Source organism: Camelus bactrianus, chromosome 9, assembly GCF_048773025.1.
Source record: "Camelus bactrianus isolate YW-2024 breed Bactrian camel chromosome 9, ASM4877302v1, whole genome shotgun sequence".
NCBI lineage: Eukaryota > Metazoa > Chordata > Mammalia > Artiodactyla > Camelidae > Camelus > Camelus bactrianus.
The window spans coordinates 72381522-72409372 of record NC_133547.1 but is presented as its reverse complement, the minus strand read 5'-3'; the positions used below and the strand labels follow the sequence as shown (position 1 = coordinate 72409372).

The 27851-nt window shown below is 38.4% G+C and overlaps 1 protein-coding gene and 1 pseudogene across 5 annotated transcripts in view; both read left to right on the top strand.

Moving 5' to 3' along the window:
• The window catches only part of FTO (FTO alpha-ketoglutarate dependent dioxygenase), a 357038-nt gene that overhangs the window by 111410 nt on the left and 217777 nt on the right, over window positions 1-27851 (top strand). For all 5 annotated transcript variants that reach the window (XM_074370731.1, XM_010963637.3, XM_045523123.2 and 2 more), the window contains exons 4-5: window positions 4240-4383; window positions 25005-25084. In XM_074370731.1, the coding sequence (XP_074226832.1) occupies window positions 4240-4383; window positions 25005-25084 (224 nt within the window). The remainder of the gene's footprint in view (window positions 1-4239; window positions 4384-25004; window positions 25085-27851) is intronic.
• On the top strand, window positions 139-4229 carry LOC123619330 (large ribosomal subunit protein eL34-like; annotated as a pseudogene).

Below are 27851 nucleotides of genomic sequence, written 5' to 3'. Positions count from 1 at the left end.
GCAGTATCAGATTTTAGATTCAAATGTAGGGTATCTAAGACTGTCCACACTTGGATGTGTCCTTAAAGGTTTTAGTAGCATTCCTTCTTTGAAGACACCATGAACTTGGATTTCTGGTCTGTTGGTTTTTTTTTTTTTTTTTTTTTTTTTGCCACCATACCTGTGCAGAGTAATGGAAATGAATGATTATCACGGGGAATTCCGTTTTTTCTTTCTCTTACTGCCTCTAATCCTGGTGCACAGTTACTGCTGAGTAAGATGTTCAGAATTTAGGGACTCCGTATGGATGGGTGCCACCTGGGATTATGTCCTTTTGGATCATATATGTGACATGCACGTGATGGAGCCCAAGGAAAACACGCTTTATTGTCTATTTTGATCGCATCAAACTTAAAAAATTTTTTTAACTGAAGTACTGTCAGTTACAATGTGTCACTTTCTGGTATACAGCACAATGTCCCAGTCAGGAGTATACATACATATATTTGTAAAACTTTACATCTTTCATACTCTACCCTCTGAGTCTAAACTGTACTTGTTTCAAGTTTGATCATCTCCGAGAATTCTGCTCTATCCATTCTAGCCCTCGGTGAACCTGTCTCTTCTCTAGACTTCTTTAATATTGAGAACTGTACTAATTTAGCAGTTGTGCTTTACATCATTTGATTTAATTGGCATTTGTTTCTTTTCCCCTCTTTCATTAATTCTCTTCCCACCATCTAGCACAGTGAGGACCGCGAGTGGTGTGAACTGAAAGGACATTTTCCCTTTAAGCAAGCAGTTTAGTCCACGTGTTCATTGGGTGCCTTTTATGTGCCAGTTACTAGGATGCTAAGTGTGAGTGGACAGAAAAACGGACCCAGCCCTTGAAGACCAGAGTCTAGTGGATTAAAGTCTAATCGAATTTAAAACGTTCCCCTTTTTAGTAATCAATAATGAACATTTACAACTCCACTGGCAGAGAAGTTTCACTGGGCATAGCTCTTTGTTTCATTCATTGGTATATATCAAGTGCCCAGGTCAGTGCCTAGTATACAGTAAGTGCTCAATAAATATTTCTTAAATGAGCTTTTAAGGTTTGATATGGGCACAGGACTGTTAGTGAAGTATAGTGTGTGCCTTTCCTGCCAGAAATATTATATGCACATATGCACACATGTGTGTATGTGTTTGTATTTTTTACACAAATTATAATCTCCTCCTTTCTCTTAAAAATATAACAGCTAGTTCTGTATCAGTGTATACTCATATTACTTTAAGTGACTATATAGTGTTTTATTGCCTGGACATTTCATAATTTACTTAACCAGAAACTTCTTGATGGATATTTAGGTTGTTCTAATCTTTTGCTCTTATAAGCAGTGCTACCATAAATATCCGTGCTCATTTGCAACTTCTGCAATTTGGAATTTTAGAGTACATTCCTAAAAGTGGTATTGTGGAATTCCTCTAAGTTCAAAGGCTTTATGCATTTGTAATTTAATGAGTATTGCCAGATAGTCCTCTACAGAGAGTGTGAGTGTGCCATTTTGCTACACTCTTAAGTGACACTGTATTTTATCAAAGTGTTTGATTTTTTTCTGATAGGTAAAAAATATCTATTGTGGCTTTAATTTGTATTTCTCTTACATGAATATGTTTATAAACATCTTTTTATATGTTTACATACTTTTATTTCATTTCATGTGTTCTGTCTTTATAACTTCTGCCCTTTTTTTTCTAATTGTTGATCTTTATCTTATTGATATGTGGAAACTCTTTATATAGTTAAATTCCCTGGCTATGCTTGCTTGTTTTATATTTCTATATGAATTGTAGAATTAGCTTGTCTAGTGGCCAGCCCCATTCACTTAAAAATCAATCCTCTTGATATTTTTATTGTGTTTGTGTCAAATTTATAGATGATTTAGGGAGAACTGACATGTCCATGATGTTTTGTCTTGTTTCCCAAAAACCTAACATGTCTTTACATTTGTTTACATGAGTCATTGGGGTTATAAAGGGCATTGTCTTAACTTTGGGAATGTTTCTAATGCTTCACTGTTAAAATATGCTGGCCTTTGCTCCTCCAGGTTTTGTATCTAGAGGCATTCAGAATGGTCCAGCATTTGACATACTGTCGCAGGCTGTCCTACAATACAGCCTCTAACAAAACTGGGTTGTCCTGAGCCCCTGGTAATAGAATTGTTTACCTTTATACCAAGAAAGTTGGGAGAGCACCAAAATCCGCATGTGGCGTGAGCCCAGGCCGACTTCGAGGAGTTCACACTGAGACCTAAAGTTCTCATGAGACTGTCTAAAACAAAACGACATGTCAGCTGGGCTCATGGTGGTTCCATGTGTGCTGAATGTCTGTGACAGGATCAAGCGTGCTTTTCTTATTGAGGAGCAGAAAATCGTGAAAGTATTGGAAGCACAAGCACAGATTCAGAAAGCAAATAAAACATGAGGCTTTTTTAAGTAATAAGCGAAAAACCTTAAAAAATGTGCTGGCTTTGGGATTCAGATAGATCTGTAGCGTATCATGTTAAGGAACTAGCCACCTATTGCTATCTTATTGAGGTGGTTGGTTTTTTTTTATAATGAAAGAATTTTTTTTTAAGTTTTACTTTATTTATTGGGGGGAGGTAATTAGGTTCATTGATTTATTTTAATGGAGGTAGTGGAGAATGAACCCAGGACCTCATGCATGCTAAGCATGTGCTCTGCTACTGAGCTATACCTGCCCCTCAAAAGGATGTATTTTATCAGACACTTTCGTGTATCTCTGGTTACTCATGAATTTCTTGTTTGTATTCATCTATGAATGTGATGGATTTTAAGTACAGGTTTTTGCATATTGAACTATCCTTGTATTCATGGAATAAGTGCTCCTTGATCATAGAATGCTATTCTTTTAATATGCTGCTGGATTTGGATTCTATTTCCTTAAGCAGGTCTTCCTCAACTTACAGTGGGGTTACCTCCCAATAAACCCATTGTAAAGCTGAAAAATATCATAAGTCAAACTGCATTTAATACACCTAATCTGCTGAACATCATAGCTTAGCCTAGCCTGCCTCAGGTGTGCTCAGAACACTTTTATTAGCCTACTTTTGAGCAAAATCATCTAACATGAAGTCTGTTTTGTAATAAAATATTGACTATCTCATGTAATTCACTGAGTGCTGTATTGAAAGTGAAAATTAGAATGGTTGTGTGGGTACAGAATGGTTATCAGTGCATTGGTTCTTCACCCTCATGATTGTGTGGCTGCTCAAGAGCTACCCCTGCCTAGCATCACAGGACAGACACTATTGTCCTGCGTATCGCTGGCCCAGGGTTGGATCAAAACTCAAAGTATGTTTTTGATTGAATACATACTGCTTTCACACCATCATAAAGCTGAAAAATTGTCAAGTCAAACCATCATTCTGGGAACCCTCTATATTATATTTAGGAATTAAGCATTAATTTTCAGATGTGAGACTGGGGTGTGTGTGTGTGTGTGTGTGTGTGTTGGACTTTGATTCATATTCTAGCTTTATGAAACGAATTTGGACACTTGTCTATGCACTTAAATAATTTACACCATATTGAAATTACCCACTTTTTAACTGTTTGATAGAGTTCTCCTCTGCAACTCTCTAGGTCTGTGATTTCCTGCGAGAGAGTTCTTTGATAGCTTTCTTTATACCTTCTGTGACTTGTTTAGCTTTCTGCATCTTCTGGGGTCGATTTTGGTCGATAATATTTTCCTAAAAAACTATCCATTTAATCTGGATTTTCTAATTTAGCTACACGGACTTGAAGCAAAATAATTTTCTTTCATTTTCATTGGTACCTGTGGTTATTTCCTTTCCATTTTTAGATTTTTTTTTGATTAAAAATAAATGACATGTTACAAATATTCTAAGTAATTTTTTAAAATGACATAAAAGGATTGTATAGTTCATTTATCCATATTTTATTAAAAGTTCAGTTATTCCTAAGATAACTATTATGAAACCGAGAACTTTTATTGTTTTTTTAATTCTTATTTTTTACTGAAGTGTAGTCGATTTACAATGCTAGTTTTGGGTGTACAGCAAAGCGATTCAGTGACACATATACATATATATATTTTCAGATTCTTTTCCATTACAGCTCATTACAAGACATTGAATATCGTTCCCTGTGCTATACAGTCGGTCCTTGTTGTGAAACCGAGAACTTTAGATGAAACATTTCCTTGCTGATTACTCTTTGCTCTTTTGACAGGTCCTGAAGAGGAAAGCGAGGATGATCCTCAACTCGAAGGCAGAGACCCTGATATCTGGCATGTTGGTTTCAAGATCTCGTGGGACATAGAGACACCTGGTTTGGCAATACCCCTTCACCAAGGAGACTGCTACTTTATGCTTGGTAATTGGGAGGATCAAAGCTTTGTTGATGCTCTGGTGTCTAAGTTTTAGATTATTGGGTACAGACTTCGAATATGTCTTTTGAAATACATTTTCAAGTATTTTGTAATGATAATGAAACTTCTATCTGTAACAATTTTTTTTAAAGCTACTGCTCATTTTAAAAGTTGCTTTTCTTTTCATTCTCAGTGTTTATGGAGTTCCCCAAATGTGCTAAACAGCTTTCAAGATTTTTCATTAGAGCTACCAGATCATCTAAGTCAACTGATCTGTGTGAAGTTTTCAAAAGATGTCCCTGCCCATATAGGTTTTTAGTGAAAGTCTTTTTTTGCTGTGAATTTAGTTTCTTCTCAGGAACAGCTGACCTGACAGCGCAGCCTTTCCCTCCCCTCATTGAGTTCTCTCATTTCCCTCATTTAGTTCTTTGAGAAGCAGTGTTTCAGCTGTGGTCAGGCTAAGTGAAGCTGTAGAGCTTTGTGTTTTGCTTCTGTGCTCTGAGTTTTTTGTTTTATTTTTCGATTTTCTATTTGCTTTCTGATGCACAGTGTGCGAACAATATCTGTTTTCCCTCACAAAGCCTCTCAGGGTTTGTTCTGTCCTTGGCTCTGACTCCGGATTATTTAGGGTTGATCTCACTCTTACCTGCCTGGGGGAGTAATCTCCCCACGTGTTTGGTTTTAGAGCTAGGAAGCGCCAAGGCTTAAACTCAGTATTTATAATAAGAATTATTTCCCAATCAACAGAGTGTTTGTAGAGGGCCCACTGTGTTCTACGTGCTGCATAAGGTTCTGGAGGAGAGAGTGGAGATGGCTAAAACTTGGTCCTTGCCTTCTAGGAATTAAGAATTTGGAGTAGCCCTTGAGGCCATTAGCTCAGTAAATGTTTTCCAGGTGTCAATCATTCTCACATCGGTGTCCAGGTTCTTGCCAGGTCCACGTGCTCCCTGTACTGTTATTACTTATGTAATATTTCTCTCTAGATGAAATCACTTTTTTCTTTCACTGAAATGAATTTATTTTAGGAGATTTTATATCGCTATCTTAAATGGAAAACCAGCTTCCCTTGGCATAATTAGAGGAATTGTATGAAGAGAGAGAGAAAGGAAAACAGTATTAAGTGCCCTCTACTTTTGTTTGCTGCAGGTCCCAAGCCCGAGTCCTGGTCTGTCTTCTGTAACTGTTACAGACAGGTGTTAGCTGCATAACAGTGCCAGTCTCAGACTTTCCCCTCCATGTCAGCGGGGAGATCGGAAGAGCATTGTGTAGGGAATTACTTTCTCATGGTGTGATTCCGTGGTAAATTCTTAAATTCTTCTCATGGATGATTCCTGCATTTGTGAAACACGGATCTAACTAAGCCCTAAATCTCTCGCCTGCCGTTTGCACGTCGCTTTACAGTTTACAAATCAGTTTCACATAAGCAGTCTCATTCAGTCTCCAAACAACCTTATGAGGGAGACGGTGCAGGGGTTGTTCTGTTCTTAAGTAATTTGCCCATGGTCCCTCAGTTCGTGTGAGGCAGAACAGGGACCAGTGTGGGTTGCAGGCTTCATAGACAGTGCTTATCTCACTCTAAAAGGGACCGTTTAGATTTGACCCTGATTCACTGAAATCTCTATGTGGAAATGCTTTTAGGGTTAAGGCCATCTCTTCACCCGCCCCTCCCCTCCTTGCCTCAGGAACTAAGTTGGTTTTCTGAAGTCTTTGCCCCATCACTGAGCATCATTTGTAGGTAAAACAGACTATTAATTCATTTTTTAATATACCACCCAGATGTGGCTATTTACCATGAGTATAAGTGGGTGATCATTTCAACCAATAAACCACTTTGCTTTTGGACACTTTGTTCAAGAGTTTCTGTTAGCATTTGGCATCTTTAAAAGAGATGAGAACCAGAATGGTGCTATTTTTAATAGCTTTATTAATTTTCTGTATATAAAAGTAGTGCATACACATTGTCAAGATTTAGCTATTTTCTATTTATTTAGTAACATCTGATTGAAAAGGTAATACATGCTCATTGTAGGGAAAAGAAGTTCAGAAAAGTATAAAATGAAAGAAGAATAAAATAAAAATCAGGTTCATGCCTATTTTAGTACATTCCTTTTCAGCCTTTTCCCTAGATGCACATATAGCTGTATCTGGAATAACAGTGGTATATGAATAACAGCTACATTTATTGGGGGATTAATGACACATCAGACCTTCTTTTAATCTTCTCAATAACCCGGAGAAGTAGATGTTAGCTATATTGAGAATGAAAATATTAAGCTTAGACTGATGTAGTGCCTTAGCCATGGTTACACAGCTGGTAAGAAGCATGGATTGGAACTTGTCCTTTTATCCCACTTGGGCTCTGACACCCATGTCCAGCTCCCCCACCCCCATACATGGATGCCCTCCTCACCCCACGATGCTTCTGCCTCACCTCAAGGACTAAATTGTTCAGAAGAGAAGAGGAGAATGTGACGATGGTGGTTATCTGCTTCTTTCTTTTCCATTTCTTATTCAATGTATTTTTCCATATGTTTTTCTTGGCTCAGAAATACATTAATAGTGAAAGCATTAAATAATTACATTGTCCTTTTGACTTATGTATTATAATGAATATACTTTTAAAAATCTACTGTGTTTTCCTTTAGCTATTGGAGGTGATACACAGAAGGGAGTGTTACTGTTTTATAGGAGCTGATATCCAAGACATAACATGTAGTCCTGACTTCCAACTCCTGCCTTCAGATCTCAGTGAAATAACCGACAACCTACTGAGCAGGGCCAAGCCTAGCACACTGTACCCAGAGTTTGTATATAGGATATATTTTCTTATTAAGATGTCATATTCGAGTTCTAAAATGAATTTTCCTCCCTCTCCTCTTAGACAGAACAAAACAAAAATAAAAGCAACCATGGTCCAAAGCTACCTTTTTCTCTTTATGTTTTAAAACCCGGATACTATACAGAGCCCTGTGGAGGGACCTCAGCCCTGTACTGATATCTGAAATCTGAACTTCATAGCACTTATGAAAAGGAAACAGTTTAGCTCAATTTATAATAATATATTGGTCTGCAGAGGAAGTGCAGACTGAACCCTGCTGTCTCAAGTAAATACTCCAGGGGTGTCTGATGGGGAATGTGTCGGGTGCCTGTAATAAATCCACTGCCTGTGGAATTGAGTGAAGGCCCTGCTGGCAGTGCCTGAGGACACGCTTAACTGGGGTTGTCACGGTTTTACTTTTAAATTGGAATCTTTGCCCTAATCTCAGAGTTAGACATGACCAGATTTGCAAGCAGATTTACAATTTTCACTAATTTTCCAACCAGGACTTCAAAATACACTTAGAGTAAAAAAAAAAAGTACACTCTGGTCTTTCTCAGAGTAGGATGATTTACTTTGCCACAGATGTTTTCCATAGACTGAATGCAACCAGGGAGCTAGGGACCTAAAAGTGGCTTGGAGGCAATTTTGGGTTTGCTCTTTTTGTGGAACAGATTATACAGTTCAAGGGACATCAGCCAAATTATGTTCATTAACCAGGAGCCGAGGGTGGAGGGTGGGATGTTTCAGGACAAAGGTGAGTGCTAGGTAAACATTTTGGGCAAACCTCCTTTTTTCTCCCCACTTAATTTATTATTATTATTTTTTACGTGGCACTCTTCATGACTCTGTTCTGTCTGATCGCTTTCCTTTTGTTTCATTAACTCCAACTACATCTCATTTGCATATATCTATCATTACAATAACAATCAAGCTATTTCAAAGCTTCAGTTGCCAAGTAAAAATTCCACAGCCAATAACGAAAACAGCAATATAAAGTGCAATGCACAGTGTATCCTTTTTGGTTTGGCTTTCCCTCACCAACACTGTAGGGTAGAATCATGAAAGGCCGTTTCTGGTCAGGTGACCACGTTCCAGACTCCCCTCTTGTCCGCTGGTGATGCACTGTAAACACCCCTCTGAGCCTTGGCCTCCCCTGTAAAACTTCACAATGCCTGCCGCCCAGGCTTATTGTGAGGCCAAATCAGAACGTATACGAGAAAGTGCTTTGCAAGCCCCAACTTGAAGGTGGAGACTCATTCTGAAGACTGGGAGCTGGGCCCTGGTCCACGGGAGAACCAGCGAGGGAGGGCCTGACACCGGAGTGCCGAGTGTTGTCTTCTTTCCCTGCTTCGTGCCCTGAGTCTTGCCAGCCTGGCACCTGCCCATTTCAGGTGTGTATTTCTGTAGCCACAAGAAGGAACTACAAGAAAGGGACATCTCACCAGTAGATTCCTGAGGATGAGGAGAATGGACGTCTGGCCGTTGTTGGCCCAGGGCCCCGCGGTAACCGCCATCTTACCTTGGGGGAGGCTGTTTCCTTACAGAGCCTGGCCTCTGGCTTTTCATCCACTAGGTTCCCCTTCTCTGAAATATCTGTGGCTCAGAGCAGCAAGACCCAGTGCACTGTGGACGCTTGATGTGGTGCACCCTGAAAGCGTGCCCTGCTTCTGTCTGTGCAGTCAACACGAGCTCTCTAGTTGGAGTTTGTAGCTCTGTGAGCAGGAAGAGCTGAGGCCTCTGGGACTTTAAAGTCGCTTAACTGGTGCTCCTCTGGGACTTCCCTTGGCGACTGTGGCAGCTTTGTTAATCCTCCAGGGGTCCCTCCCGCCCGCCCTGATTTAGACGTTGCATTCAAAGGAAAAGGCTTGTGTTATTTCTCCCTCTGACCCCGTTCCCTTCCTCCCTCAACCTCTGACTGACCACTGGAGTAAAAAGTACCGATAATATATAGCTTAATCATAAATTCTAAATAATTGTACTTTATTACCTCTCATGGGTCTTGAAAGGTAGGTTCTGTGTTGTGCTCTCTGCCGAGGCGAGGGAATAATACAGCAGCGGTAGTAAATTATAACTCCAGGCTGCGTCGGTAAGCTTGAGGAATTGCCATTTAAGTGGAAAGTGCTTGAACAGCCAAATGAGCACCTGCCATGTTTATTTTCAGTTTGAAAAGTAGGAACATGACAGTATAGTTCCAGCTGCTTGTCCGACGTGAGCTCACCCTGTTCTTCCCTGCTCAGCAACTGCGGTATTTGCTTCTCGCTGTTCACTTTTTGTGGAGTGGAGGTGTCTCTCCTCCTGAAACTTTTGCTCTAAAATATGCCCCTAAATGCTGACATTTTCAAACTTGGGCTTTTTGACTTCATACCCGATTTATTGGTATTGAGTCAAATTGGGGAGAGGGCATGGCTTGTGTAATAGGCTCTGAGGACGGGACCTGCGTGTATTCCTAGGTACTTGGAAGGATTTGCCAATCTCTTACACTTTCGTATCATATCCGGCCTTTTTGCTGATTTCTGTATTATTTATAAGGTTGTGAACTTGACTTGAAATGCATGTGATGAGTACGACTGTGGGCTGAGGCTTTGGTATATTTTATCTGTTTCTCATAACAAGCCTATCAGGTAGGTAGTTGTCCATTTCTGATCACCATTGTTTCCCAGAGAAGAAAATTGATGGGGATTGACTGCTCATGGGTACGTGCTGTCTTTAGGGATATGAAAAGACTCTGAAATCCGTTTGTGGTGATGGTTGCACAATCCTGTGGCCATACTAAAGCGCAGTGAGTTGTATATTTTCTGTGAATTGTTTGGTATGTGAATTATATCTCAATAAAGTTCTCTTTAAAAAAGGAAATTGAGGCTCAGAGATGTAAAAGGCGGGGAGGGTGTAGCTCAGTTGTAGAGTGTGTGCTTAGCATGCACGAGGTCTTCGGTGTAATCCCCAGTATCTCCATTAAAATAAATAACTGAATAAATAAACCTAATTATCCCCCCACCAAATCATTCAAAATAAACTAAAAAAAATTAAAAACAAACAAAAAGTAAATAAATAAAAATTAAAAAAAAGAGATGTAAAATAACTTGTTCAAGGTCATATCCCTAATGAAGCTTGTGTTTAAATCCAGGTTTTTCTCAGACCAAAGCTATTCTTTTTCTTACTGAACTATGCCGTCTCTACTAATGATGTAGTCATGGAATCCTTTTCCTTTAAAAATGTGGAAAAAATATTAATTGAACAATTAATAAATGAATATATGTATATTCCCATTGTAAAGGATTCAGACAATGTGGAACTATGTAGAATAAAATGCGGAAGTACTTTTTACCTTCCTCTATCAGGTAGTTTTGTAAGCATTAACATAAATATAATTATGTCAACATATTAGCATATATGTTAATTAATATAATTAATATATTAACATATATGTTGCTTCTGCTTTTTTAAAAAACACAAATGGAACTTTCTTATATATATTACTATAGTACTTGCTTTTTTAAAACTTAATATGTTCTGGATATCTTTTCCTGTCAGTACCTCATTTATATTATTGTTAGTATTAAAATAAAAATGTACTAAATAATAAAATTGTAGCTATAATAAAATATGTACCAAATCAAAATGTATGTATTAGGAAATAAAAATTCAAACAGTTGAGGTTGATCTGAAATGGAAAGTAAAAACATTTTACACTTCCTCCCAAATTCCGTTTCTTAGAAATAACTACTTTTCACTGTATTTATATTTTATTCTTTAAGTGATTGTCTCCTTCTTAACTCTTAAATACTTCTTAAAAGCCCTTAAAAACTCATTTTTCTTAAAAACTCTTAATACTTCTATATTTTCATCCAACAACTTGAAGCACTATCAATTTTTTCACGAAGAAAAAGGTGGAGTCGGCTGTCTTACGCTCTCTCTCACTCTCGCTTACTTTTTTTGTTGGGTAACATCTACTTTTAGTTTTTCTCTTTTAATTGGTTACTTTTATACCAATATATAGATGCTCTCTCTTAACTTCCAGTATTTCAGCCATATCATTACTTTCACATTTTTGAAGCTTGTAACGTTTACATACTGATCTGTAATTGTGATGAGATGACCATGCCTTCTTTGCATATTGACTCTGAAATTTGAAAACCAGTACCTACCAGTGCTTATGTAGTTGTTATTAATTGTAGAACCAGAGTGACTGAATTCGTAAATAGAAGATGTCATCCACTGTCATCACTAAACTGGCGTCAGTTGAAAGGGTATATTGTAAATGTCAGGTCAAGATTTTATACCTCATCAGACTCTCAGAATCGTGCTACATTATTTAGCTGGCTTTGTATTTGAACCATGACTTTCTTGTGTAGCCCTCGCTCTCCCCCTGGAATTCATAATTGCCTTTCTTTGTTCTTACTGATAGAAGACCCATGCTAAAGTGATAGCTCTATGTCACTAGGTGTTTTGTCCTACTACTTACTTAATGTTTTGATAAATACTGGCTTCTGCAAACCCACCTGGCTCAGTTATCATACTGAGATTTCTTCTCATTTGCACTCCTTTGCAAATTGCATTTTTACTTGGGTCTGTGGCTTTGTCGTTTCTGGAACTTTCTAAAAATGCCTTCTACCTACTATATTTTAGATCCCTAAAAATGTGTAACCTCTACACTACCTAACACAGTACTTTGAACGTGGTAGGCCCTTTAAAAAATAATTATTGAATCAATGAGTGAGTGAACGTACCAAGGATTGGCTCCCTCCCCATCCCCACCCCATTTCATGGCACTATGTCTTGGCCATATAGGCAAAAGGAAATATTTATTCTATCCCTGAAAGCTCCTGGCTGGAAAAGGTTTTGAAGCCAGGTTTTGAAGTCCCTCCTCAAAACAGATGGCCATTTACCTAATGTTCTGGGATCTCCAGAGTCAGCTTTTAGAATCTTCCATAGCATTCTGTTCCTTCAGTGATCCATGCTTTACTTCCTCATATCTAGTCCCAATAATGTGACATCATGGAATTTTCCAAAATGACACAGTGTCTGGATCAATCTGTACTTTCTCTGCCAAATTTTTGATAAGACCATAAAAAATGTATTTTTTTTTGTTTTTGTCTTTTGTTAAGCTGAGGATGGATGTGTTGTTATGAATTGTGAGGTCCTTTTATTCTCCTGTGTTTCATTCATTCAGTCATGCTGTATTGAGGTAATTCTACATCTGGGTTGGGTGGGTGGAATTTTCCCCTTTGGCTGGCAGTCTTAATATGCCCTCTTTGACTGTCTGTCTCTGTAACATAACTCCTAAAAGCAAGAGCTATGGCAAGGAATTTTTCAGGCTTTTAATTTGATTGTGTATCCTGTGTGGTTCTTTGCCACTTCTGTAAAGACAGTGGAAGAATGACCATGAATGAAGCCTTTACAAATTTTACTTATTTTTTAATTGATTTTTGTCGACTGAGCGAGCTCAGGACTGGACCAGGAGTGAGCTTGACTCTCCTAAATCAGCCAGTCCTACATCAGATTTCAAGGCCAGACTGTATACCCCATGATGAAAGAAGATTCACTAAACTCTTTCTGCTGAATAGTTCTTCTAGGCCCAATAAACATTTAAAAAATTTTAAAAGATATTAATTATAGTCCTTGGGCAATTCGTTATAGTGGCTTTGTCCTGAAAATCTGCCCTAAAATTGGTCCTTGCACAAACCTTTCTCCTTATATTTGTTCGTACTGTTCCCTCCACCTTGTCATGTTTTTCCCTTCATCTAGGTACAGGTATAATTCACATACTTAGGAGTGACATTAAAAAAATTTAATACTCACAGTGGCAGGGCCACTGACCAAACAGTGTGGATGCTGTGACTCTCCTTCACCTCCGGACTAGAGCTAAACTTTTTCAGAGCCAGTATTATACGTATCCTTGTACACACAGCACTTACTGCCTTAGACATGATAGGGACTTAGCCAAGTATCTAGAGAGAACAGCCTTTTTTCTCCCTAGGTATTAGGCAGAAACCATAGCCATCTTCCTCCATTGCCAATGGAAAACCATATGTAAGATAGCAGCGAATAAAAAGGGAAGTCGGAAGGTATGTGAAGGAGCAGAACTTACAGGTTTAAGTGGCTGCTTCTGTTTCATTCATTAACTTTATTTGGGATGTTCTGGTCCCCACAGTTCACTGGACCAGTGGGCAGATGTCATGGCTCTGTGTATCCAAAGGGGGAAAAGAAGAAAACTACTTAATTCAAGTTTTCTGTTGACCTAACCTCTGTCCCTTCTCATCTCTCCATTTCTGCAATTCCTTCTGCCCTCCAGCCTTTTGAGAAGAGTTGCAACTTGGAAGAGTAAAGGCAGCCCTGACCAAAGTGGGATTAAAGTTCCTTTTGCCTATTTAGAAAGCAAAAAGGAATTATTAGCCTCAAGAATCTATTCTCTTCACAGCCCAACAGCAAACCAAGCATTCCATAAAAGTTAATTTAAAAAAAAAGAGGGAGAAAGGTGTGTACCCTGAGGTCATCTTTACCTCTGTACTTGTTTTTATGAAAGAGTTTTCAGTCTCCATGGAAAATTGTATTGGGGAAGATTTATGAAACTAACCAAAGCTCTTCTCGCCTTCACTGATTGCAGTGTTCCACCGTTTTTATTTGGGGGACGAACCCCTCTTTTCTGAGGACCTCTTCATTGAACATTTCCCTATGAGTCTTTTAAAAATAATCATACTTATTGTTTTATTTTTTATTGCTAAGTACAAAAGCAATAATATATGTCATCTAGTCAAAGATGCTATCAATTTTAAGATGTATTCCAATTTCAGAGATGTTAAATATGAAGAAAAAAATGTGTACCTTAGAACTCATGCTCATTGTAGAGAATTTACAAGCTATAGGAAAGTATAAATTGAATAACAAAAATACATCATGAGGGAGTGGGTGTAGCTCAGTGGTAGAACCCATGCTTAGCATGCTTGAGGGTCCTGGGTTCAGTCCCAGTACCCCCACTAAAAAAAATAAATAAATAAACCTAATTACCCACCCCTCAAACAAAAACAGTAAATAATTTTAAAAAATACATCTTCATATCACCACACAGAGATAATATCATTCATAACTATTTGGTCTAATTCTTCTCATGGTTTTTTCTCTACTTGAAAATATATGTTTACTTTGTCTTTTTTAGAAAATTCATATCATGTTAGATATAATGTTTTGTGTCATATTTTTTCCCTGATACCTTTATATCTTGAACATTTTTCCTTATGAAATATTTCTTGAAAATGTGATTTTAAAAAACAGCTTAAATAAGAATCCCCTACTATTGTCATGTAATTCATTTCCAGTGTTTTGATATCACATACATCCCTGCAGTGAACATTGTTGTACATACATCTTTGTCTCATCTCTGATTATTTCTGTAGGAAAAATTACTAGACGTGGAATACATGGATAAGGGATGAGCATGTCGGTATTTGAAAACTGTACATATCATATTGTCAGACTGTTAATCAGAAAGATTGTCTTCAGTTTACATTCTCACCTACAGTGTATGAAATGTGGTTACTTCCACCAGCCTACTTTATCTCACCCTACGCAGTACTGGGCATTACAATTTAAAATATTTTTGCCAGTTTAATGAGTGAAAATAACATGCTATTTTAAATTGCATTTCTTTACGGAGGAGGTTGAGCATTTTCCATGTTTCTTGGCCATTTGTATGCTTCTTTCAATTACTGTTCATTGACTGGTCATCTTTTACCCATTTTTCTGTTGATGTGTGAGTGTTTTTCTTGACATTTACTTTGTTCAATCCTTCTGCCTAGTTGCCAGGTATTTTTTTTTAATGTACTCTTAGATTTCTTGAGTTAGATTTTTAATATAGAAATTTTTTTAGATGAAGCATCTCTTCTTTCAGATAGTATTTTTATATTTGCATTAAATGAAATAAGCCTATTTGAAATTATTTAACTACTTTTACATTCACTGCTAATCTTTTTTATATCATGGTTTTAATTTAATTTAATCACTGTCTTGGTCAGCTAAAGTATAGGTTCTAACCATTTTTTCATGAAAGCTAATGTTAGGGGAATGGTGGTAGCATAATTCTCTGAATCTCTGCATTATTTGAGAGTGATTTTCTGTGCCTTCACGTATCAGTATCTCCTTGAATGGCTGTAGGATTCTTGAGTAACAAGCTCTCCACCTTAAAACCGTACAGCTGGGTCCCTTGACCTCTGATATTTGATGTTAGGGAGATGTTTGAGACCATTTCATTTTGGTTCTATTGTAGTAAATTGTGTTTTTGCTTTGGACATCTGTCGTATTTTGTATTTAATTTTTGAACAGAATTTGTTTACGTACTTGGTTGACCATTTTGTAATACAGACTCAGGCCTTGTCACAACTTTGGAAAATATTCTTCTGTTATTTCTTTGTTCTGTCATCTCTGCTTTCTGCTTTCTTTCTAAGATTCCTGTTATATCTGTTTCTAAGATTCTTGATATAGCTTATATCTGTTATATAAGCTTCCAGACTCTGCCCCTCATGTCTTATTTTTTCTGTCAGTAATTTTGTTTTCCCTCTGAGTTCTGGGGGAATTTCTTGACTTCTCATCCACCTCAGTAATGCCATTTTTCTGCAGCGTGCATTCTGTTGTTCCCTCCATCTGTTATCATTTCAAATGAAGCAATACCTGTTTCAAAAAAATCACCTCCAAGCGGCCTTTCATGATCTCATCCTGTTCCATCCTCATGATTGCCTTCCCCATTCTCACGGATGCAGTGCCTTCTTGAGTGAAGCAGCTTCTTGAAATATTGAGAACTTTATAACCATTTTTGCCTGTCAGTTTGAGTAACACTTTTTCGGAAGAGACAGTTTCGGTTGAACTGGTTCCTTCCCTTAGAAATGTAGTCTTTTGCACGAGCCTGGTGATTTGTCCTGCTTTTCCTGTCTGTGTTTCATTCTAGAAAGAGGACTGGCACTGGCTGGCAGGTAGGTATTAAGATTGTTTCTGTGAAAGCTTAGTATAGATTCACTTGAAAGAGGAACGGAGAAAATGTATATGGCCAGATGGCAGACTTGGTAGACTGGTGTGTACTGAGTAACTCGTTTTTGTCTTAGGTGGTGTAGATGCTGGCAGTACAAGCAAACCGTGGCAGCTGGACGGCCCGTCACTGGCATACCTGCTTGATCCAGTTTCCACCCTCAGCGATGCCTGGTTCTCTTCTCAAAGTGGTGCTTGTGCCTGTAACACGTCTGGGGTCTGTGGGTCCCACAGGTTGTGTGCACTTAAGGCTGCCCTGCAGACACGAGAAGCCTGCCCTCTGGGTGCCCCTTAGCCTTTCCTGCCCCGCCTGCTCTTCACCTTCTGAGCTAGAGAGTGAGTGCTTCTCTGAAGATCTACTTGATACATTGATCAGGATGCTGCCCTTCCATAATCTTACCCCACTTACACTGTATCTAACACAGTTCCTCATAATGCCTGGCATATTGAGCACCTTTCCCTAATACTTGCACTGAAAGAAGTCCTGATCTCTTTTAATATTCCATCGATCGTCTCTTTGGAAATCTAGGAAGGGGTCGGTGGAGGCTGGGGTCTCTACTGTGCATCTTGCCAGGAAGCCTCCCCTCCCCCTTTCATTGGCTATTAAATTCTGAAAATGTTCTCGGTCATGGATGTCCCCACATCTAAGAAAAATAAGGTCATAAATATTAAGATTGAGGGATGAGAATGGACAGGTGAGTAAGAATGAAAAGCTTCAGTGCTTGTGTGAAAGTGGGAAGATTGGATTTCAGTATTGGGCTCATTTAGCTCAGGAGTGCCTTTAGCAAAGCTCCTGATTGTTACTTTAAGAAATTTGGGATGCAATAGCCCTGGTGACACACTGGACAACAAAACCAAGGAAAGAAGGGCTGGGTTAAATTTAGGGTGACCAGCTGTCCCAGTTTGCCTGGGGTGGTGGGGGTGGGGGTCTCAGGATTTGGGACTTCAGTGTTAAAACCAGGAAAGTCCTGGGCATGAATTTAGTCACCCTAGCGTAAATTATGCCTTTGCATTTGTGGTCTCTTATATATGAGATGAGATTTCATGCTACAGTGAGTGTCTGGAGTTCTCTTCACCCACCGATAGAGCACGCAGCATTTAGCCTGCGAAGAGTGAGAGCTTCTTTTCCATTTGTTTTGTTGAATAAATTCTACAAACTCTGATTTCCACCTGAACACAGAGTCAGTCAATTTTTAGCTATTTTCTGAGATAGCTCTGGCAAAGGGATGTTCTTTAAAATGCTTTCTTTTAAAAATTACTAGTATTAGTCTTTTTTTTTTTCAGTATTAGTCTTTCAAGCTAGGAATGTCTTTAGAATATCCTTTGAGATGTACAGTCCATGAAGCTTGAGCTGCTTTTACAGACATAGAGTTTTAGATAAATTAGAAGCTCTTCAATGAAAATTACAGGGTTCTTTCTAAAAGTCATGAAGGATTAGAGACAATTGGGAGCAATTTCAAAACAGTGGTTTGATTAGAGAGTTGCCAAGGATTTCAATGAAGATACCAGCCCCAGAGCACTTACTTCTAATGTTGTTTGTCACTTGGCCTGCCTTGGATTGGTTGCCCCTCGCTGAAACAAAAGCACTTAGCAAATATGTTCATGAAGATGATTTTTTTTCCTCCTTATAATATTTGTAGATCCTTATTAATAATAGCCTAGGAGTAGTGAGGCTTTTGTTTGGGTAGATGAGAATGGTATCTACATGTTTCTTAGAAATGGTTTCAACCCTTTATGGGAGTCTGGCCTGGACAAACTCCTCCTACCTCTGCATTTTTGTTTGTTTGTTTGTTTGTTTGTTTGTTTGTTTGTTAGTTTAGCTTTAAATCCCGCTTTGGGCAAAATAGTTCAGATCGACTAGAAATTCTCAGATGTGTCCTTAACCAGAGTTCTCAGAGACGGCAAAGTGGAAGAGAGAATGGACGTGCGGTCTTCTTCAGGCCTAAAGCCACACTCCTAAACCCAAGTCAGCAGAGGCCAGGTCTAACTTCTTCCTCTGTGTTAGCTTTCCTTGTTGTCTTCGTATTTGCCGTTAATGCTCAATGTACCACTGCCATTTTCTCCTTACCTTTCATTGTGTTTTGTGCTATTGTTCATATAGTGTCCTGTTGGTCTGTGACTTACTCATCTTCAGTTTGTTGTTGTTCCTGTGAAAACCCCAAAAATTGTTCTCAATTTCACTGTATCACTCTGCTTCCCCAGTCCATTAGCAGGTCCTATTATTTTCCTCGAAAACTGCTGAATCTGTTCACTGCTCACCATCTCCTCTGCTATGACCAAGTCACGGTCAACTCCTGCATGGAAGGCTGCAGCAGTTTCCTGACTGCTTCAAATCTTGTTCCCTTTTTTAGTCTTCTCTTTTTTCTAGAAAGCCACCAGAGTGGTTTATTCCAACTTAGATCCTCTCTACCTTTTTTCCCTCTCTGCTTAAAATTTTCTAAAGATTTCCCACTGTATTGAGAATAAAACCCCCATTTCTTACCATGACCAACAGAGACCTCCTTAATCCGTTCCAGGCCCCACCCCACCTCCACCGTGCTCACTGGTCTGCAGTCTCCCTGGCTGGTCTTCATCCTCACTGTCTAGCAAGCTCATGCCCACTAAGTGCCCTGGCCCTTGCCCTTTCCTCTGCCTGGAATTCTCTCATCCCAGACCTTGGCATTGTAGGCTCCTCATTATTCAGATCTCATCTTGGCTTAAATGTCACCAGTGAAGGTTCCATACCAGGTACTGCACTATTTCCCTGGAACCCCACTAATTCTTAAGCTCATTAAATTATCCTTTATTCTCTCCAGGGCACTTCCCATCTGAATTTCTTGCTTATTATCTGTCTTTTCTAGCGTCATGTAACCTCCATGAGAGCTGGGACTTTGTTTTGTTCACTGGATCTGGAATAGTACTCATCACGTAATAGTTGCTAACCCAAGAATTAAATGAAGTAATGCAAATAAGGGTTTTCCGCTGCCCGGAGAACTCTGGGGGAATTACTTCATATAGTATATATCTGTGTGTATTATGAGTCTCAAGATGATGAACCAGGCATTCTTAAAGAATTTTCCAAAGACTTTTCAGTTGATAATTTTAAAAAAAAAGTTTATTTTTTAGAGCAGTTGTAGGTTCACAGCACAATTGAGTGACAGGTATAGAGTTCCCATATAGCCATGCCCCCAAACATACATAGCCTTTCCCACTATCAACATCCTGTACCACAGTGGTACATTTGTTATGGTCAGTTAACCTACATTGTCACCTAACGTCCATATTTTACATTGGAGTTCATTCTTGGTATTGTATATTTTATAGATTTTTTAAAAAAATGTATTATGACATGGTCCAGCATTATAGTACCATACAGAAAAGTTTCACTGCCCTAAAAATCCTGTGTAATTCTCCTATTTGTCCTTTCCTCCCACCTCAACTCCTGACAACTTTTTACTGTCTCTATAATTTTGCCTTTTCCAGAATGTTCTAGAGTTGAAATCATACAGTATGTAACCATTTCAGATTAGCTTCTGTCACTTAACAGTAGTCATTTGTAAGTTTCCTCATGTCTTTTCATGGCTTCATAGCACTTCTCTTTTTAGTGCTGAATAATATTCCATTATCTAAATGTGCCACAGTTTATCCACTCACCTACTGAATGACACTTTGGTTGCTTCCAAGTTTTGACAATTATGGGTAAAGCTGCTATAAACATCCATTTTCAGGTTTTTTTGTATGGGCATGTTTTCAACTCATTTGGGTGAATATCATGCAGTGCAGTTACTGGGTCTGGGAGTAAGAGCGTGTTTAGTTTTGTAAAAAACTGCCAGACTGTCTTCCAATGTGACTGTACCATTTTGCATTCCCATCAGCAATGATTGTGAGTTCCTGTTGCTTCATATCCTCACTAATATTTGGTGATGTCAGTGTTCTGGATTTTGGCTATTCTCATAGGTGTATAGTGGGTATTTGTTTTAATTTACAATCCCATGACAAATGTAGTGAAGCATCTTTTTATATGCTTATTGCAATTTGTATATCTTCTTTGGTGAGCTATCTGTTCAGGTCTTTTGCTCATTTTTTTTTAATACAGTTGTTTTGTTTTCTTATTGTTGAGTTTTAAGGGATCTTTGTATATTTTAGATAGATCTTTTACTGAGCATGTCTTTTGCCAATATTTTGTCCCAGTCTGAGGCTTGTCTTCTTATTCTCTTGATAGTGTTTTTCACAGAACAGTTTTTAATTTTTATGAAGTCCTGTGTATCTGTTCTTTCTTTCATGGATTGTGCTTTTGGTGGCACATAAAGAGTCATAACCACACCCAAAGTCATCCAGATTTCCTCCTATGTTATTGTCTATGAGTTTTATACATACACATTTTACATTTAGATCTATGATCTATTTTGAGTTGATTTTTATGAAAACTGTAAGGTCTGTCCAGATTCATTTCTGGAGCTCTCTATTTTGAAAGGCTATTAATTATTGATTCAATTACTGTAGTAGATATAGGCCTATTCAGTTTGTCTATTTCTATTTGTGTGAGTTTTGGCAGATTGTATCTTTCAAGGAATTGATCCATTTCATCTAGTTTATCAATTTGTGGGCAGAGAGCTGTTCATAGTATTACTTTATTATCTCCTTGACATCCATAGGTTCTGTAGTGATGTCTTCTTTTTCATCCCTTGTATTAGCCTTTGTGTGTTCTCTTTTTTTTTCTTTTTCTTAGCTTGCTTAGAGACTTATTGATTTTATTCATCTTTTCAAAGAACCAGCTTTGTTTCAATGATTTTCTCTATTGATTTCCTATTTTTGATTTTATTAATTTATGCCTTAATTTTTATTATTTTTAAAATTCTGCTTCCTTTAAATTTAATTTGCTATACTTTTTCTAATTTCTTAAGATGGGAGCTTATATTATTGATTTTAAAGCTTTCTACTTTTCTAACATATACATTCAATGCTATAAATTTGTCTCATAGCACTGCTTTTGCTGCAGCACACAAATTTTGATAAGTTGTATTTTTATTTTCACCTAGTTAAAAATATTTTTAAAATATTTCTTGTGATTTCTTCTTTGATTATATGTTATTTAGAAGTGTGTTGTGTAATCTCTAAGTATTTTGAGATTTCCCAGTCATCTTTCTGTTACTGGTTTCTAGTTTAATTCCTTTGTGGGCTGAGAGCAGACATTGTATAACTTCTTTTTTTTTTAAAACTTTGCTAAGGTGTGCTTTTTGTTCAAGAATGTGGTCTATTTTCAAATGCTGGAGAGGCTGTGGAGAAAGGGGAACCCTCCTACACTGCTGGTGGGAATGCAGTTTGGTGCAGCCACTGTGGAAAACAGTATGGCGATTCCTCAAAAGACTAGGAATAGACTTACTGTATGACCCAGGAATCCCGCTCCTGGGCACATATCCAGAAGGAACCCTACTTCAGGATGACACCTGCACCCCAATGTTCATAGCAGCACTATTTACAATAGCCAAGACATGGAAACAGCCTAAATGTCCATCAACAGATGACTGGATAAAGAAGATGTAGTATATTTGTACAATGGAATACTATTCAGCCATAAAAGTCGACAACATAATGCCATTTGCAGCAACATGGATGCTCCTAGAGAATGTCATTATAAGTGAAGCAAGCCAGAAAGAGAAAGAAAAATACCATATGAGATTGCCCATGTGTGGAATCTAAAAAACAAAAACAAAAACAAAAACAAAAAACAAAGCATATATACAAAACAGAAATAGACTCATAGACATAGAATACAAACTTGTGGTTTCCAAGGGGGCAGAGGGTGGGAAGGGATAGATGGGATTTCAAAATTTGTAGAATAGATAAACAAGATTATACTGTATAGCACAGGGAAATATATACAAGATCTTATGGTAGCTGACAGAGAAAAAAATGTGACAATGAATATATACATGTTCATGTATAACTGAAAAATTGTGCTCTACACTGGAATTTGACACAACATTGTAAAATGATTATAAATCAATAAAAAATGTTAAAAAAAAAGAAAAAAAAAGAATGTGGTCTATTTTGATGAATGTTCTACATGAGCTAGAAAAGAATGTGTAGTCTGCTGTTGTTGTATGAAGTAGTCTATAGATGTCAGTTAAGTTGATGGTGCTCTTGAGTTTAACTGTGTCCTTACTGATTTTCTGCCTGAGGGATTTATTCTGTGAGGGGATGTTAAAATCTCTAACTGTAATAGTGGATTTATCTGTTTCTCCTTGCTGTTCTGTTTGTTTTTGCCTCACATATATTGATGCTTTATTATAAGGCACATACACCTTAAGGATTGTTTCATATTCTTGGAGAACTGACCCTTTATCATTATGTAATGCCCCTCTATATCCCTGATAATTTTCCTTTTTTTGAAGTGTGCTTTATCTGAAATTCCTATAGGTACTCCAGCTTTGTTTTTGATTAGTGTTTCTATGATATATCTTTCTCTATCCCTTTCCTTCTAATTATATGTGTCTTTATATTTAAAGTGAATTTCTTGTAGACTACATATAGTTGCATATTGTTTTTTTCATCTGCTCTGACAATCTCTGTCTTTTAATTGGTGTATTTAGGCCATTGGCATTTAAAGTGATTAATGATACAGTTGGGTTAATATTAATCTTATTTGTTAATATTTTCTATTTGTCACTCTTGTTCTTTGTTCTTACTTTTCTTTTTGGCCAACATTAACAAATTATTTTTTCTGTATTCTCCCTCCTCTGAGACTCTAATTACATTTATGTTAAACTGCTTAATATTGTCTCATAGGGCATTGATGCTCTTTCATTTTTTTTTATAGTGTTTTTTTCCTCTGTGTTTTTGGGTAGTTTCTGTGCATTCTACTTCACTTACCTTTTCTTCTTCAGTGTCTTAGGTGCTGTTCATCTCATTCAATGGAATTTTTAATGTTAGTCACTCTATTTTTTGTGTTTTGAAGCTTCATTTTATCTCTTCATACATATATGTAGGATATGTATATATGAAGGGAAAGAAAGATATGTATATATCTTACATGTCAATGTCATATGTATCGTACATCTTTTATTTCTCTGTTATATTTTGAATGAATGCTGGATATGGCCAGTTTTATCTGTTGATGCCTGATTTTGTTATATGCTTTTAAATAGTGTTGGATTTCACTCTAGTGAGTAATTGAATTATATGGAATAGGTTGGATCCTTTTGAGACTTGCTGTTAAGCTTTTTGATGGACCTTGGGCAGCCTTTAATATAGGGCTTATTTAACTTTCCTTCTAAGATGATACTTTTCTAAAGATTCTATCCATTATCTCAGTAGGAGCCATTCTGGCTGCTGAGAGCACAAAGTACTCCTGGCCCTGTATGAGGTCTGAGATTCGTTCAGCCTACAGCTTTCTGGTGCTGCTTTGTATTCTTACGTGCACAGATCAGTGCTTACCTAAAGACTTGAAGGAACCCTGCCTGCTGCGGATGTCTGCTTGCTCTCTCCCTGTGCAGGTTCTTCTCTGGCAGCGTTCTGCCCTACACATCTCTGCTGCCTCGGCCTTCCTAAACTCTAGTCTGTCTTCACAGCTCAGCAAGAGGGGAAACTGAAAACTCAAGTTCTGACTTCTCCCTCCCTACTCTGTGGTTTTGAAACTGTTCCCAGGTAGTAAGCTAGGGCAATTGTAGGGCTTACCTATTTTCTTTCTCTTATCTTTGGGGTAATATCATGCTCTGCTTTCTTGTATCAAAAACATTTGTTTCCTGTTTTTGGTCTGTCTTATGGTTGTTAAGGTAAAAGGGTAAACCTCATCCTGGTTACTCTGTAATGTCCGTCAGCAGGAGTCATGCAATTGGCATTTTGTATTTCCGTTTATGTTTAGAGATAACACTATAGGTTGTTTTTGCTAACACCTACGGGGTATAGTGGTCTTTGCCTTCTAGTTTACGTCATTGTCTTTCTTGGTATCTTGCTAAGAAGCCTCTGCTGCTTATGTCGGAAATCATGTGTTGGTGGGAACAGTTCTATTCAGTTCTCTTCTTTGTAATAGAAGAAGCAATGTCCTAAGCAAAAGTGATACAGATTCTGCCTCACATATGGCATCATTTCTTAGAATACACAACAACTTGGCCTTTGGTTTTCCTCCTGCTGTATGTGGTTTTAGGCGTGTTCTTAAGCTGATGAATCCACCGCCTACTCCATGCTTGGGTCATGAATCTGTAGGCTTGAATTCTGTTCTGTGAGCCAGAGCTTCGCAACATGCTGAGTTGGTTGGTTTGCTGCCTGGAAAATTGTTAGGGCAAAATTGATACTTTGATTGGGGAGAGAGAGAGAGAGAGAGTGAGGCCGATTTTCAGATGAAAGATGTTCAACTCCAAGTAATATGAAAGAATTTTGGCCAATTCTAAAGGTGGTGAGAGGGTATCACAAGACTACAAATAAGTAAGGTAACCCTATGTCCTGTTAGCAAAGGACAATCCTGGTTTGCACTTGTTGTCCTGGAATAATTATTGGTAACATCCCCTTTCACTACTAAAAGCATCATGGTTTTTGATGGTTTTACACCATTAGTGGTTTTATACCATATGACTTATATATATATATATATATAGTGTCATCCTACTTACAAAGAATGGTTTAAAGAATACAGGATAACTGTCAATTCCTTGGTTATTGTCATTTTTCTTGAATAATGAATTTACTATTTACTTTGTATTTTAGTTAAATAATATCGAGTGACTAATAAGTCTGTGTCAGGTGATTTTCTTTCCTTCTCTCTTTCTTTCTTTTTTTTTTTTTTTTTTTTTTAATTTTTGGTATTTGTTTCTGCAGATGATCTCAATGCCACCCACCAACACTGTGTTTTGGCTGGCTTACCACCTCGGTTTAGTTCCACTCACCGAGTGGCAGAGGTAAGTGTAAATAAAAATGTGACTCAAACTTAATTGGATATGACAGAAGTGGTTGAATGAGCAATTTATCATAGAACTTTGGAAGAATATTTGATAGGAAAATTGCTTCCATCTAACTTGACTTTAGCCTCTATTTACTTGCTTTTTTAGCTTTGAGTTGTGTTGGATCCAGTGTTCACAGCATGGGATAAGTCAATTTTGCTTCTTGGGGTTATGTTTCTTGGACAAGGTGCCGGTGAGAGGGCATCTTGGCAGGTATTGCTGGTTAGAGATTTTCTGAGGGGTTTGTATCTGTCAAGGTCAAGGGCAGGAGACGGCCAGAACAAAATAGGGTAGATTTGTGTGTGTGCTTGTGCATGTGTTAACTGTGACTGGGCTCAGATGGTTGAGAATTTACATTTCCCTTAACTTTTGGGTCAGGCTTCTGGGCATGTGAATGTAAATTTCAGAGAAAGTCACAGCGGTGCCAAGGAATTTCTCAGCTCCCCAGTTGTGTTCCTAACCCGGACTTTATTGCTAAATTCTGCCACTACTTGCAGTGGCTGCTAGTCAGCTGATTAGACTAGTTCAGAATGGAAACCTAAGAGATGAGGAAAGCCCTAAGTAGTCACCCTCGAGTATTTTGTGCTCAGCTAAGAAGAGTTCCAGGGCGCAGGGGAATGATCACGAGAAGGATTACAAGTTGACCTCGTATCCAAGCTTGTTATCTGTGCTTTGCTTTTATAGCTTGACTTTTCATCGTACCACAGGGGGACCAGTGTGAGAGAGTTGGGCAGAAGGGATACATAAAGTGTCAGGGACACACAGGCACAAGACCTTTTCAGTCCTGAGACTGCGAGTCCACGAGGCAGCGTCGTGCCTTTTGTTATTTAAGTAGCTCTTTTCTAGTAAGCTGGTCCTGTCATGCTGCTGGGTGATAGAGAGGGCATGAGTGTCTGAATCAAGATGCCAGCAAACCCATCAAGCATTCCTTCCCCCCTTTTCTCCTTATCTCCCTTCTTCTCCCTTCCTTCCTTCCTTCATCTAAATGTCTGAGTGTCTGTTCCGTGTCCCGCAGCACTAGAGGCTTGAGAGAGAGCGAGCCATCAACATGACAATTATGGCCACTAGCTTTGGTGAACTTCCCTTTTCGTTTGAGAGACAAATATTAGATAAAAACACAAATCATTATCTTGGAGACCTAAAAGTAAGTTCTGTTAGGAAGGAAGGAAGAAGGGAGGGAGGCAGGCAAAAAGGAGTGAGCAAGCATTTATAAAGCATCTCACATGTGCTTTGTATTGTACAAAATAGACTCCATTTTTGTGTAATACAGGATGATATGGGGAGGGTATAGCCCAGTGGTAGAGTGCATGCTTAGCATGAGGGAGGTCCTGGGTTCAATCCTCAGTGCCTCCACTTAGAAAAAAAAAAGTATATAGACATCTGTCTTTCTAGCTAGAACTCTCTCAAGAATCCTTCTGAGTGTGTGGCTACTTTTTCTGTGCATCCTGGCGTCTTTCCTGGTCCAAGCTGATAAGATTAGTGCTGAGCTCAGAGGTACAAAAGGATGAATTAGAAGTGTGGGAAAATGTGTTTGATGAGAGTAATAATCATACCTAGTTCATAGGGTTCTTGTGAGGATTAAATGAATTAATACATGTAAGTTTTTTAGAAGAGTGACTGGTATTGAGAGAGTATGCATTCAAAGACTGTTAGTCACTATTACTATTATTAAATTACTACTCGTACTACTACCACTACTACTACCACCACCACCACCACCACCACCACTACCACTACCACCACTACCGCCACCACCAGCACCACCACCACTACCACCACCACTACTACCACTACTGTCTTTTCATTTGTCCTGATGAAAAGCCATTGAAGACAGGAACGACCAAAGCTCTTTGTGTGGAAGGCTCTTCTGTCTCCACTTACACGCTAGAGTGTTTCATAATAAAGCAAGAGACATTATGTCATCAGTGAGTCTTAACTGGAAGAATTGCTATTGATTGAAAGCTGCTATTCAAAAGGAGGGAGGTGATTTTAGTTCATTCATCCATTCTGGAAACTTTCGTTCAACTTTCCAGTGTTCAAGGTTTTCTTTTAGGCACTTGTGAACAGGAATGGTGGACAGCTTGATATCTTCGGGATGCCTACAGTCTAACAAAGTAGTTTTGGTGCAGAACAGAGAGTAGCAAACAGCATCTCCTCATGAGTGAGGAGACTTGTAGGACTTGAACAAGTAGGGATTAGGGGATTTTAGGACATTTTAGGACAGCTAGTGGAATGAGGACCCAGGTGGAGATGTTGGGATGGGATGGGCTGGGGGCACAGAGGGAATATTGAGTGGCTGTGCTGTGAATCCCAGGATGCCAGAAAAGGAGTGTTTGCAGATAAATGCTGATTCCTGAGTGGGACCAGATTATGAAGGGTCTTGTATATCAGATGAGGTGTGTTTTAACTTAAGTTGTTGGCAGGTGGGGGTTATTGATGATTTATTTATCGTTGTGGTGACATCCTGGAGATACCTTTAGGAAGATGAAAATGATGGAGATATCCACTAAACCTGTTGGTCTGAAGTAAGATAGTGGTAACAGGGGAGAAGAAGAAGTTCCCTTGACTGATGTAGTAGACATGGTGTCAGACTTGGCAACTGACCTATTGAGGTGGAGGGAAGGATGTAAGAGTGAGTGAATGGATGGATGAACAAACGAATGAATGAATCAGGTAACTAACTAGTTCTTTATTGGATGCTTGTCACATGCCAGGCTCTTGGATG